The 11,366-nt window shown below is 42.1% G+C and overlaps 2 protein-coding genes across 3 annotated transcripts; both read right to left on the bottom strand.

The window, feature by feature from the left end:
- Positions 1–277: 277 nt before the first annotated feature.
- Positions 278–3,752, bottom strand: LOC121874745 (adhesive plaque matrix protein-like). 2 transcript variants are annotated; one of them, XM_042379029.1, is made up of 5 exons: positions 3,717–3,752; positions 1,970–2,077; positions 1,062–1,199; positions 523–924; positions 278–447 (listed from the first exon to the last, which is right to left on the bottom strand). In XM_042379029.1, exons 1-4 carry the CDS (start codon positions 3,726–3,728, stop codon positions 538–540), a joined length of 645 nt encoding a protein of 214 aa, XP_042234963.1. In that variant the 5' UTR covers positions 3,729–3,752; the 3' UTR covers positions 278–447; positions 523–537. The 2 variants fall into 2 exon arrangements, with proteins under 2 accessions (XP_042234963.1, XP_042234962.1); XM_042379028.1 differs by having other exon boundaries at positions 278–924.
- Positions 3,753–9,774: 6,022 nt separating this feature from the next.
- Positions 9,775–11,138, bottom strand: LOC121874748 (cuticle protein 7-like). Its single transcript, XM_042379034.1, has 4 exons — positions 11,035–11,138; positions 10,680–10,814; positions 10,201–10,338; positions 9,775–10,085 (listed from the first exon to the last, which is right to left on the bottom strand). Exons 1-4 carry the CDS (start codon positions 11,044–11,046, stop codon positions 9,891–9,893), a joined length of 480 nt encoding a protein of 159 aa, XP_042234968.1. The 5' UTR covers positions 11,047–11,138; the 3' UTR covers positions 9,775–9,890.
- Positions 11,139–11,366: the final 228 nt, after the last annotated feature.

The raw sequence follows: 11,366 nt of genomic DNA on the forward strand, positions 1-11,366 counted from the left end.
TTTTTTACAGTGATTAGCCCACCCGGGCACAGGTCACTGACCCACCTCGGGGCCTGGGGTGGGGGAAAAATGTAATACTAGTAATAATAAGAATTCATAATAAATAAAATTTATAATAAAAACTAAAAAAATAATAATACAATAATAATGATAATAATAATATGTTGTAGTTAATCCTAAATTATACACTACGACGTGTGTGTGTGTGTGTGTGTGTCGAATTGTAATTACGTCGCGAGTTAACATACGTCAAATTTCAAGTATAATAAAGATTTCAGACATCAAAAACGTTTATTTTAGTATTTCAAAAAAAAATTGTTACATGACTAGCTAGTGTTGACGACTGTTTTGGTTCATGGTGGTCAGTGACGTCCCAGCTGATTACCGTCAGTGACGGTCCAGATGAAGTCTATCAGTGACGTCCCAGCTGATTACCGTCAGTGACGGTCCAGATGGAGTCCATCAGTGACGGTCCAGCTGGCTACCGTCTGTGACGGCCCAGCTGGCTACTGTCAGTGACGGCCCAGCTGGAGTCCATCAATGATAAATCAGCTTGGGTTCGTAAGAGGTGATGACTGGTCTCGGTGTGTCGGGTTCGTAGGTGATGGGTCCGTTGTTGTCGGGTCCATAAGTGGTGGGTCTGTAGGTGGGTCCGTTGTTGTCGGGTCCATAAGTGGTGGGTCTGTAGGTGGGTCCGTTGTTGGCGGGTCCATAAGTGGTGGGTCTGTAGGTGGGTCCGTTGTTGTCGGGTCCATAAGTGGTGGGTCTGTAGGTGGGTCCGTTGTTGGCGGGTCCATAAGTGGCGGGTCTGTAGGTAGCGGGCCTGAACGTGACGGGTGAACCGTACACATTAGGATGCTGTGCCTGACCCTTGTAGGTGACTCTAGCCAGGTAGCCGTTGTAGGGGTCGGCCACATAGCTCACCTGGTCAAGACAGAGGGTCACACACTGCAGTACACTGACTCCCACAATAAGAACAATATTAGTTTGGTATATTCTCTGTTTAGTTTCCTCTCAGCTCATGTCTTTTATTTCCATGCATTACATTAACCGCCACCTACTGTTTGTTCTCGGCCGTCAGGGAGTGCCACGGTGTACGACCCTTGCACGTTGCTGCCGTCCGACTTCTCGTTATGTTGGTAGTGGGCTCCCTCGTAGTCGTCCTTGATGGCGTAAGCAAACTGGTAGGGCAGAGGATCCTGTGAAGAGAAGGATCAAGTGTGATGAAACGCTTTGTGGAAGGTCCTGTTATTTTAACAAGGCTCCCGAGGAAGGAGACAAAGGAAGTATCAGGGCTCTTAAAGAAAGTTTTTTTTTATATACTGTAATTACCTCTACACATGAAGCTTCATATAAGACACGAGCCACAGTCACTAAAATGTGATTTGTCGGATGTTTTACACTTATGCAACGCTACGACCTTTAGACGGATCATATAGATACACAACTACCTGGTGCACCTGGCGTTGTTTGGCTTGTTTTAAAGGGGGGTAGGTCATAGTCGATGTTCGTGACCCACACTATCATCTTCACTATATCCACTGCACTATACACCCACACACTGTAGGTTCTGTCGTCCATCTCTACCTTCACCTGTAATTCCGTCCACGTGTCAGTAGATGCTCTGGTCTGTCCCCCCTTGATGAGAGTTGTTGGTCAGTTTCACGGACGCCTGGAGGAGAGGGGTGATGTTGGGTGGTGGCGAAAGCGACCTTCCCTCTCATACCAAGCAGACCATACAAGTCTATATACACACATTCGCCATCTTTCCCTTATTAGTTGAGTATTTAATTGAACCTGTTTATTACTTATTGATTACATTATTATTTTCGATTATCTTCACTATTACGTGTATGCTCCTCAGAAACAGTCATTGTCACCCGCTTCTGTCCAGTAGTCGTATTTCGCAACAGTTTTTCGTGTTTACACTGAAGTAACTTTGACGCGACAAAATCAACATGAGACTCACGTTCCGGTAGTCTGGTTGACCGTAAATTCCACTGACTGGACCGTAGGGGCCGTCCTCTGGGAGAGCTGCCGCCACGCCCACCACACCCATCGTCACCATCACCAACACCTGACGAAAAGGGGCACACATGTTACACTATGTGACAGGTTGAGTAAACGTGTGATATAGAGAAGATGTAACCATTTAGTATTTCGTAAACATTTGTGGTGGTAAACATGGATCTATATTTTTTTACATCTGTGGTAATATTAAACCATTGAGTAATTTATAAACATGTATGACAAACATTAAACCATTGAGTACTCTGTAAACATCTACAGTTAACATTAAACTATTATTATGTAAACGTGTGCTAAAAAATAAACCATACAGTATAGTGGAAAACTTGAAAGCGTTGAGTATTTGTAAACAACTTTGGAACTGTGTGACAAACATTAATAAATCATTGAGTACCTAAGAGGTCTGTACATATAAACAGATGAAGCCAAGGGGTTGAGCACTTGGGATTGAAACAAGGCAACGGATTTAGTAAACAATGACAGAAGAGAAAGGCCAGAGGCAACAGAAAACAGGCGACCAACATCACTTGAAAGAGAGATGGGAACAATAGGATGATTTAAACCAACAATACTGAAACAACGGATTAATTTTAACAAAAGTTGCATCAAGACAGGAACTGGGGAAGACGATGATAAACAACAATACTTGACTTGGGGGAAGGTACAAAGTGGCTGTCTGTGGCAAATTTAGTACTGGGCAATGGTGGGGTCAATGTTATTCCTACCTGTTCATTTGTCCAAGATTCCCTATGCAGTGTGTTTTAGCTTGTGGAACAGTGTAGTGTGTTATAAGTTTTGGAACAGTGTAGTGTGTTATAAGTTGTGGAACAGTGTAGTGTGTTGTAGGCTGTGGAACAGTGTAGTGTGTTGTAGCATATGGAACAGTTTAGTGTGTTGTAGCATGTGGAACAGTGTAGTGTGTTGTAGATTGTGGAACAGTGTAGTAGTGTGTTGTAGTTTGTGTAACAGTGTAGTGTGTTGTAGGCTGTGGAACAATGCAGTGTGTTGTAGGTTGTGGAACAGTGTAGTATGTTGTAGTATATGGAACAGTTTAGTGTTTTGTAGCATGTGCAACAGTGTAGTGTGTTGTAGCATGTGGAACAGTGTAGTTGTTGTAGTTTGTGGAACAGTGTAGGTGTTGTAGTTTGTGGAACAGTGTAATGTGTTGTAGGCTGTGGAACAGTGTAGTAGTGTGTTGTAGTTTGTGGAACAGTGTAGTAGTGTGTCCTAGCTTGTGGAACAGTGTAGTGTGTTGTAGCTTGTGCAACATTGTAGTATGTTGTAGGTTGTGGAACAGTGTAGTGTGTTGTAGCTTGTGGAACAGTGTAGTGTGTTGTAGCTTGTGGAACAGTGTAGTGTGTTGTAGCTTGTGGAACAGTGTAGTGTGTTGTAGCTTGTGGAACAGTGTAGTGTGTTGTAGCTTGTGGAACAGTGTAGTATGTTGTAGCTTATGGAACATTGTAGTATGTTGTAGCTTGTGGAATTTTGTAGTATGTTGTAGCCTGTGGAACAGTGTAGTGTGTTGTAGCTTGTGGAACATTGTAGTATGTTGTAGCTTGTGGAACAGTACAATTTAACCTTCATGTATGAAACAGGACAACTTAAACCTTTCATAAAACAGGACCAATTCACACTTGTGGAATAGACAAATTTAAACTACACTTGGGGAAAAGGACAATGTGACTTACCTTGTGAAACATGGCTGTGTGTGTGTGGGTGGGGGAGGCACTGAGGCGAGACTGTCATCGTAGTCAAGGCGTCAACCACCTTTATATCGTTATACCTTTCTTTGGCATCTGACCTTTGGCGCTATTTGCTGGTGTCGTAATGATCCCAATTTGCAATAAGAAATCTGAGATAGAGAGAGAGGGGGTGAGGAGGAGGGAAGAGTGAAAAGCAGCAGGAAATTGCCCCAGCGATGCCACTTTAGACTGTGGGATGAGAGGTATTTGGGGAGGGTAGGGTGGGGGGCGGGGTTGTAACTGATAATTACGTGAGAAACTCCACAATGGTGTTGGATTATATTACTCACGAGACGTTCACATCGCCTCCAGCAAGTTGATAATGTTGTTGTTGCTGAGTTAGTCATGAGGCGCTGCATGTGGTGAATACTGTAATGGAGATATTTATGTGACACTACGTAGTATTTTACCGCCGGTTAAGTGGACTCGGTGGGTCTTTGCATGAAGCCGCTCCCAGTTTACCGGAACTGACTTTTCCTGCTTCCGGTGCTTTTAACATTGTCTTACTGGAATGCCTGCATTGTATTGGTGTTCGTCTGATAGTTGAATTACTTCCTATCTTATTGCGGTCATCAGCGTGGCGTTGGTCTGGGTACCTGGAACATAATTCCTGCACCAGTATATCACCCAGAATGCGCTGAATATTGTTCACTTTCTCACTGCTGTCACCGACATGTTGTTTATGTTCTTCCGTGTACATGAATGTATTTACGCCTTACTTCACTATCAACTATAACGCTCTACGGTTTCCTACATCTGCATATCAACGAAAAACGACTATTCATAATTTTTTTGTGCCAGATAATACGAGAGCATATGGTTATGGTTATGCTAATTACTTAAATTATGATGTCAACAAAAGCCCAAAGGAAACTTCTTCCAGGAGGCCTGAGCGATAATTCTCCCTGACACGGTAAATCGATATTGGGTAAACTGTGGAGGGGACAGAGTACACACTACGGCGAGCTGGTCCATACTTGCGTGTGTGTTGCAGATTTACTTAAAAAACCTCTTATCTCCTGAGGTGTTGTGTAAGATGGCTGTAACACACACATATGTCGAGCTCTAGAAACTATAAAACAGAAATTACAAGGAAAATATGAACAAGGTTTGCGAAAGAATGGCAGCTTGAAGACAGGCTTGTTTTTTTCGTCATTTAAATCTTGCTGGAATTTTTAAGAACAAATGTAAAAACAACGTTTACAAGAATAAACTGTTTGGCAGAACTAATCTGTGATCAGTAAACCTAAGTTCCTTACATCTATTACAAATAGCATACCTGTATGTCCTTATCCATATTAGTATTTAGCAGGGAAATAATTAAATGGCAACACTTCGGATCCTTGACAGGGAGTTTTTTTTTTTAGGTCTAAAACCCGGCTGCCAAGAAAGGAAAAAAAAAACATACCAAGCTCTGAATCTTGTATACAGAGAACAATCTTGCCAAGAAGGTTCCTGTCATTAAAAGCATCTTCAGGTCAAAGTCAAGTCCACCTCTTAAAGTCTGAATCATCTTATGCATAACAGTTCAGTTATATAAGAGGAACGAGGTTATGTTGTCAGCATGACGAAATTGTGGGGTCAGTTATTTTAGAAATGATAATTTTTTATTTCTTTTATGCGAAGTTGTTCCGTCACAAATCACCAAAATGGAGGAATGAAGGCAGACGCTTCAAATGCCGATGTTGCCGCTAAATTCTGTAACTCCTGACGCGAGTAATTCATCATGACCCCTAAAAAATAAAAAAATACAGCATAAGTTTATCAGAATTAAGGATTGAATGAAGATGCTCCATATATTACAGTACGTGTTGCCTTGTTAAATGAATATCAATGACTCATGGTTCGAGTGCTTCACGACACGTAGAGGAAAATATACGCTGTTGGTGGTGTAACATAGTGCTGTCTCATCTTCGTCATCAGTACACAGAACATGCAAGTAACGTTTTATTATTTTTTTATCACCCAAGAGTGACTGTGACATCTTCGTTAAGAGCTGACGTGGTGGAAGTGGGTATATACCGGTATGTAGGCCTATTTATATTGTTTGAGTGTGACTTATGTTACTTGGGCCGAGAATAGGCTGACAGATGTTAATTGTGTTTAATCATCAGAGTGCCTGCAGCATCTTAGTTGAGAGTTTGTCAGTGTAAAGTAAGGTGTGATTATTTGGTGTCTCATCTAACAGGTGTGAGGTACATTACAGTATCATAATGTATAGTTATATTGTCGTTTAATAAAGTCCATTACTAAATTTGTCTTTCTTTACAGGTACGTGGTGTAGTTCCCCGAGTGCCGGCGTCACACAGGGTAATGTACAGAAATCAGTAACCTTGGCGTAAGGGTCCGTACCTCCCCGCTGAGCTCTTAAATGCCAATCGATAACAGGTGGCGAGTAACTAGTTGTCAGGGGGTGTCGATGCCAGCCCCTGAAACGTTGAGGGAATTGACTTAAAACTTTTGAATGGGATTGAGTGTGTGGAAGTTTGGAGACTTAGCTTTGGAAGTTAATGCGTGTGGTGTACTTTTTTTTGTGTGTGTGTATGGGGGTTCCCACTCTGTTGACCCCTTCCTCCTCAGGTGCCTGGAAAAGGCTAGAAGCATATAGAGAGCTGTATGTAAGTGGAAGATTGGAGATAAATTGGTGGTTATTTGCAGACGAGGACATCTGGTGAGGCAATTGATGTTTTGTGGCCTTGACGTCGTCCAGCTCATTTAATAAACTTATTTGTCCCTGTATTTGTTAGATGGTAATTCTAAAAAAAAAAATCCCGACACAGCAATCCAGAAGGCATCGGTAGTGTTTATTTGGCATTTAATAAAAAGTAAATACATAAGTACCGAGCAGATGTAAATATAACTGTATTTGTAATTTAAGCAAAAACAATGTTCAGTATTTTATTATTACAACCAGATGTAAAAACACAGGTACAGGCGCAAAAATAAATACCGGATAAATTTTTCGTAAGATTAATTCAGAGACAAACACCCAGATGGAGGAAGATAAATAAATTCGTGAGTAGAGTGTACTACTTAGTAATTTAGAAGAGACAACAAAGTAGAAAGAGAATGTGTGGAACTTTACGACCTTGTGACTGAGAGAATACAGATAGAGAATTATTGGTAGGGTGTTCAAGAGGTGATATAGAAACAGGACGATATCTAGTTTACTTTTAACTTCCCATGCTCTTCAAATGTGCTGGGGGGGAAGGTTTGTGGTCTCCGCTCAGTGAAATGCTCCTGAGAGAATGTGTATGGGAAGACTGTGGCGGTGGTCTCAGAGCGGGGTTGCATGCAGTGATCGAGGCATTATGCAAATACAGCGAGCTTGTTTGCTGATTATTGGAGGGGAAATGCATTGTCGAACGGCTTTCGAGTGGAGCTAAAAAAAATAATGACAACCCTGAATAAGTAATGAGGAGAAATTGAATCTTAATATCTCTCTCTCTCTCTCTCTCAACCTTTGACAATGGCTGAAAGTTAAGTCGACATAGTTATTTGGGTAATATAAAGGCATTTGTATTTGGCATTTGGGTAAATAAAAGGTATTTCATTTTAATATTTCCCTAGAGTGATATATAAAAATGTTTAAAAACTTCTTATCTGACTTATTTTATTACTGTATTTTCGTGACTAATTTATTTAATTATTTTTTTTTCAACTAAATTTAGAACTTGTAATCATGAGTGGTGTTTACTTAGCCAATATTAACCCCGTTGTAAGACAGATACTTAAAAAAAAATACTTAAATGGGGACTTTTCACACTTTAGGCTTTTGTGTGAGGGATTATTTTTGTAGTAGTGACTTTTATTTGGTTTTATGAGACGGGAATTATGAGTTACACGACATTAGGTTACTTGGTGTCATAGCTGTGTGAAATGGTTAAATTGCAAGATGGTACAAAGGGTGAATATAAATGATGAGAGGAAGTGTTGAGGGTGTAGGTGTACGGTGGGTGTGTGTACTGAGGGTGTAGGTGTATGGTGGGTGTATGGTGGGTGTGTGTACTGAGGGTGTAGGTGTATGGTGGGTGTGTGTACTGAGGGTGTAGGTGGTGTGTAATGAGGGTGTAGGTGTACGGTGGGTGTGTGTAATGAGGGTGTGGGTGTATGGTGGGTGTGTGTATTGAGGGTGTAGGTGTATGGTGGGTGTGTGTGTGAGGGTGTAGGTGGTGGGTGTGTGTAATGAGGGTGTAGGTGTATGGTGGGTGTGTGTGTGGGTGTGGTGTATGGTGGGTGTGTGTACTGAGGGTGTATGTGTATGGTGGGTGTATGTACTGAGGGTGTAGGTGTATGATGGGTGTGTGTACTGAGGGTGTAGGTGTTATGGTGGGTGTGTGTACTGAGGGTGTAGGTGTATGGTGGGTGTGTGTGTACTGAGGGTGTATGTGTATGGTGGGTGTATGTACTGAGGGTGTAGGTGTATGGTGGGTGTGTGTGTACTGAGGGTGTAGGTGTATGGTGGGTGTATGTACTGAGGGTGTAGGTGTATGATGGGTGTGTCGTTCTACGGTAGTGAGTGAGTGAGGGAGAAGGTCGCTGGTGCGCATCAGTAAACAATGCGTGAGTCTGGCAGTGACTGTGAAGTGAAGGCCCTAAGGGAGGCCACAGACCGCACCACAGACCGCACCACACCTCCACTTAGTTGTTTACTATGTGAGTCAGACTGAGGCTGAAATTGAGAGCTTTATTATGCCTGAGTATTATAGAGGTGCTTTATTCAGACTGATTTTTCCCCCCAAGGAGATTAGAGAGACCGCCTAATTTAGATTACCTTAACTTGAAATTTAAACCGTGTATTTAGCCTGACAATTAAGAGGCACTCAGCACCTGATTCAGACTAGGCTCGAAAAGGCACTTGACCAATACATTGAGGATTTAATATTTTACTCTGTTATATATAGAAAGATTTTTATAGCGTATAGTAATAACACGTTCATTTATGTACAGAGGAGATCGTGGTGGCAGACAAACTAGTGACGTACTGTATAATTCATGCACTTGAATTCGACTGACACTATTATAAAACGGTCTGATACATGTTTCAGCTAAATAGATACGTTTTTCAGACTAATGTGCGTCAGTCAGACTTTCAGGCATGTGTTTCAGACTGATGTATGTGAACCGGACTGAAAGTGATCATTCAGGCTGACCGGTGTGCAGTGATACGTCATAGTCTAGTGAGTATTGTGTTTAATGTGGGCTCTGAGGGATACTGTTGACTTAATTCGAAAAGGCGCCAAGAGATACTTTGTTGCGCTTCTACAGTAACTTTCACTCTTGTTGTTAGTTTATTCCCCAGAGCAGGAATCATCTGTATTTGTTTTCCCATAATTAATTGAGCTTCCAGATATGCGGTGTTTCTTTCGGTAGCATTTATTAATATTAAAAGCGCAGTGCCGGTCACCCCTCCCTGCGTAAGGCACTGAAGGCTTTAGTATACAATATGCTGTATCCATACTGAACCTAACTTTTTGGAATAAATCAAATGTCTGATTTCAACGTTTCTTAATGTATTTTTATTAACTAATTGGAAGTTACTGGTATAAAAATATTAGAATTAAAGTAAAAACGTAAATAATCAGAATTTTAGAAAGTGTGGGAACTTTTCAGAGAAAGTGACGGGAGACTTCCTTAAGGGGGGGGGGGGCAAAGAACGCTGAAAATCATGAATAGTGTAGTGAATGGTGTTTAATGTGTGTAGTGTTTAAACCTGTGATGCTTCTGATGACACACTCTGCTTGAAGCTAAGTTTTCCCTTTTTACATATAACGGCACGAACTCTTTACAGTGACTGCACGAGGTGTGAGAAAGGTAAACAAATTAGAAACGTAGAATTAATTTAAGGGAGAGTTTAGTATAATCCAGGTGATAAGTATGTCTTTCAACCATTAAGTGTGTAGACAAGAAAAAAAATATTCACTAGTTATGTATTTAAATTGTCAGTTAATAATTATATACGTTTCAGTGCCTATATTGTGTGGGGTTGATATAAACACGATCATGTATTTTTTTCCTTTAATATGTATTCATAATTTATACAGGATACTAAGCATGGGAAAACACTTAAGGGTGTTGGTCGTTAGCTGTGTTCAACGTCGTGATTTGGTCTAGGATAATCTAATGGTATGATGGCGCGGGTGTGTATGAAGGCTGGGGCTGGTATGAGGGTTGGGGCTGGTATGAGGGCTGGGGGTGGCCATAAGACTGGGGCTTGAAGGTGACGGGGGGGCCGTACTCGTGGGGGTACTGAGCCTCGCCGTAGTACTCAACCTCAGCCCGGTAGCCGCCGTAGTGGTCCGCCACGTAGGTCACCTGCCGGAGACCAAACATGTTAATTATCTGGATTTATCTGTTGATTAGTGTTGTGATTTTAAAAAGTTGTCATGTTATAAAGTGAATAAGGCTAAGAAATGTGGAGGTGTCTTACCGTCTGCTTACGACCGTCGGGGAGTTGGACGGTGTAGGAGCCTGTTACAGCCTTGCCGTCAGATACTTCGTTCTGGCCGAAGTCAGTGCCGGAGTACTCGTCCTTCACACCGTACTCAAACTGGTACGGCATGAGCTCCTGGCGGGGCAAGTTTCGTAAATCGGTACCTGATACTACCTAATTTTGTGATATATTTGTCTCATTAATCCTACACCTTTTGCATTTACATGGTGAAACTAGTCCATTAAGAACTCTATGATACTTAGAAGTGTTACAAGAGAATCGTCAGACATTGATTCTGCAATTGGTGGCAATTGAATGGGTTAGGTGATTAACGGCTCCTGAAGCTCCCTCACTGCTGAACAAGTCGTCTTCACGGTGGGCGAGTCTTTAATCAGTCCACTGCCATTATAAACCATTGTATTCATCACACCAAAGACATGTTTGGCAATACCTGAACTGTGGCGGCCAGGACTTACCTCCTTGTAGGTGGGCTGGTGTGGGGCGTAGGTAGGCTGCTGTGGGGCGTAAGTGGGCTGGTGTGTGGGTGGGGCGTAAGAGTTGGAGGGGGCAGCGAGAGCCACGCCCACCATCATCATCATCATTAGGGCCGCCTGTAGGAAAATTATGTCACTTGTTAACACAGTGTACTTGGATGCTTTGTGTTTGCTTTAGAATGTCTCATGGTGGTTGTAATATGGTTGGTAAAAGAAAATAATTTTTCGTGCATGTAGTAACACGCCTGTAAACATCTGAACTCAATTTCATCTATGATATATCATTTGAGAAGCGTAAGTTATAAACAGTATATAACTATAGTGTCTGAGGCGCCACCTTGGTCCACATGTTTACGCTGAATGAGAGGAGATGAGGAGCGTGTGGAGGATGTGGAGTGAATGATGGTGGACGGGTGATGGTGTCCACTTATATATGGGTGGTGGAGGTCAACCATTGATCACCAGCCATCAGTAAACCTTCAGTCATGGGTGGGGGACCAAGAGCGTCCTCCGTCTCACGTCCTTAAAATGGATGGCTCAGTTTATATTTGCACGGTGTAGCACTATTATAAAGTTCTAGTTCTGCGTCCAGGGCCTCGGGCGGTGGTTATCTTGTCTGTGGTCTGTTGCTGTCATCAGAGGTAGCGATTTAAGGTTCATTAATTGCGT

The sequence above is a fragment of the Homarus americanus genome, unplaced genomic scaffold (assembly GCF_018991925.1).
Source record: "Homarus americanus isolate GMGI-L3 unplaced genomic scaffold, GMGI_Hamer_2.0 scaffold40841, whole genome shotgun sequence".
Classification (NCBI taxonomy): Eukaryota; Metazoa; Arthropoda; class Malacostraca; order Decapoda; family Nephropidae; genus Homarus; species Homarus americanus.

What these genes read in the sequence shown, in the direction of transcription:
- LOC121874745 (XM_042379029.1), bottom strand. An exon ending in GTCAACCAGACTACCGGAAC is followed by an intron (nt 1,200 to 1,969) that starts GTGAGTCTCATG and finishes TTCTCTTCACAG; the next exon opens with GATCCTCTGCCCTACCAGTT. An exon ending in CTGACGGCCGAGAACAAACA is followed by an intron (nt 925 to 1,061) that starts GTAGGTGGCGGT and finishes TGTCTTGACCAG; the next exon opens with GTGAGCTATGTGGCCGACCC.
- LOC121874748 (XM_042379034.1), bottom strand. An exon ending in ACCAGCCCACCTACAAGGAG is followed by an intron (nt 10,339 to 10,679) that starts GTAAGTCCTGGC and finishes TTGCCCCGCCAG; the next exon opens with GAGCTCATGCCGTACCAGTT. An exon ending in CCGACGGTCGTAAGCAGACG is followed by an intron (nt 10,086 to 10,200) that starts GTAAGACACCTC and finishes GGTCTCCGGCAG; the next exon opens with GTGACCTACGTGGCGGACCA.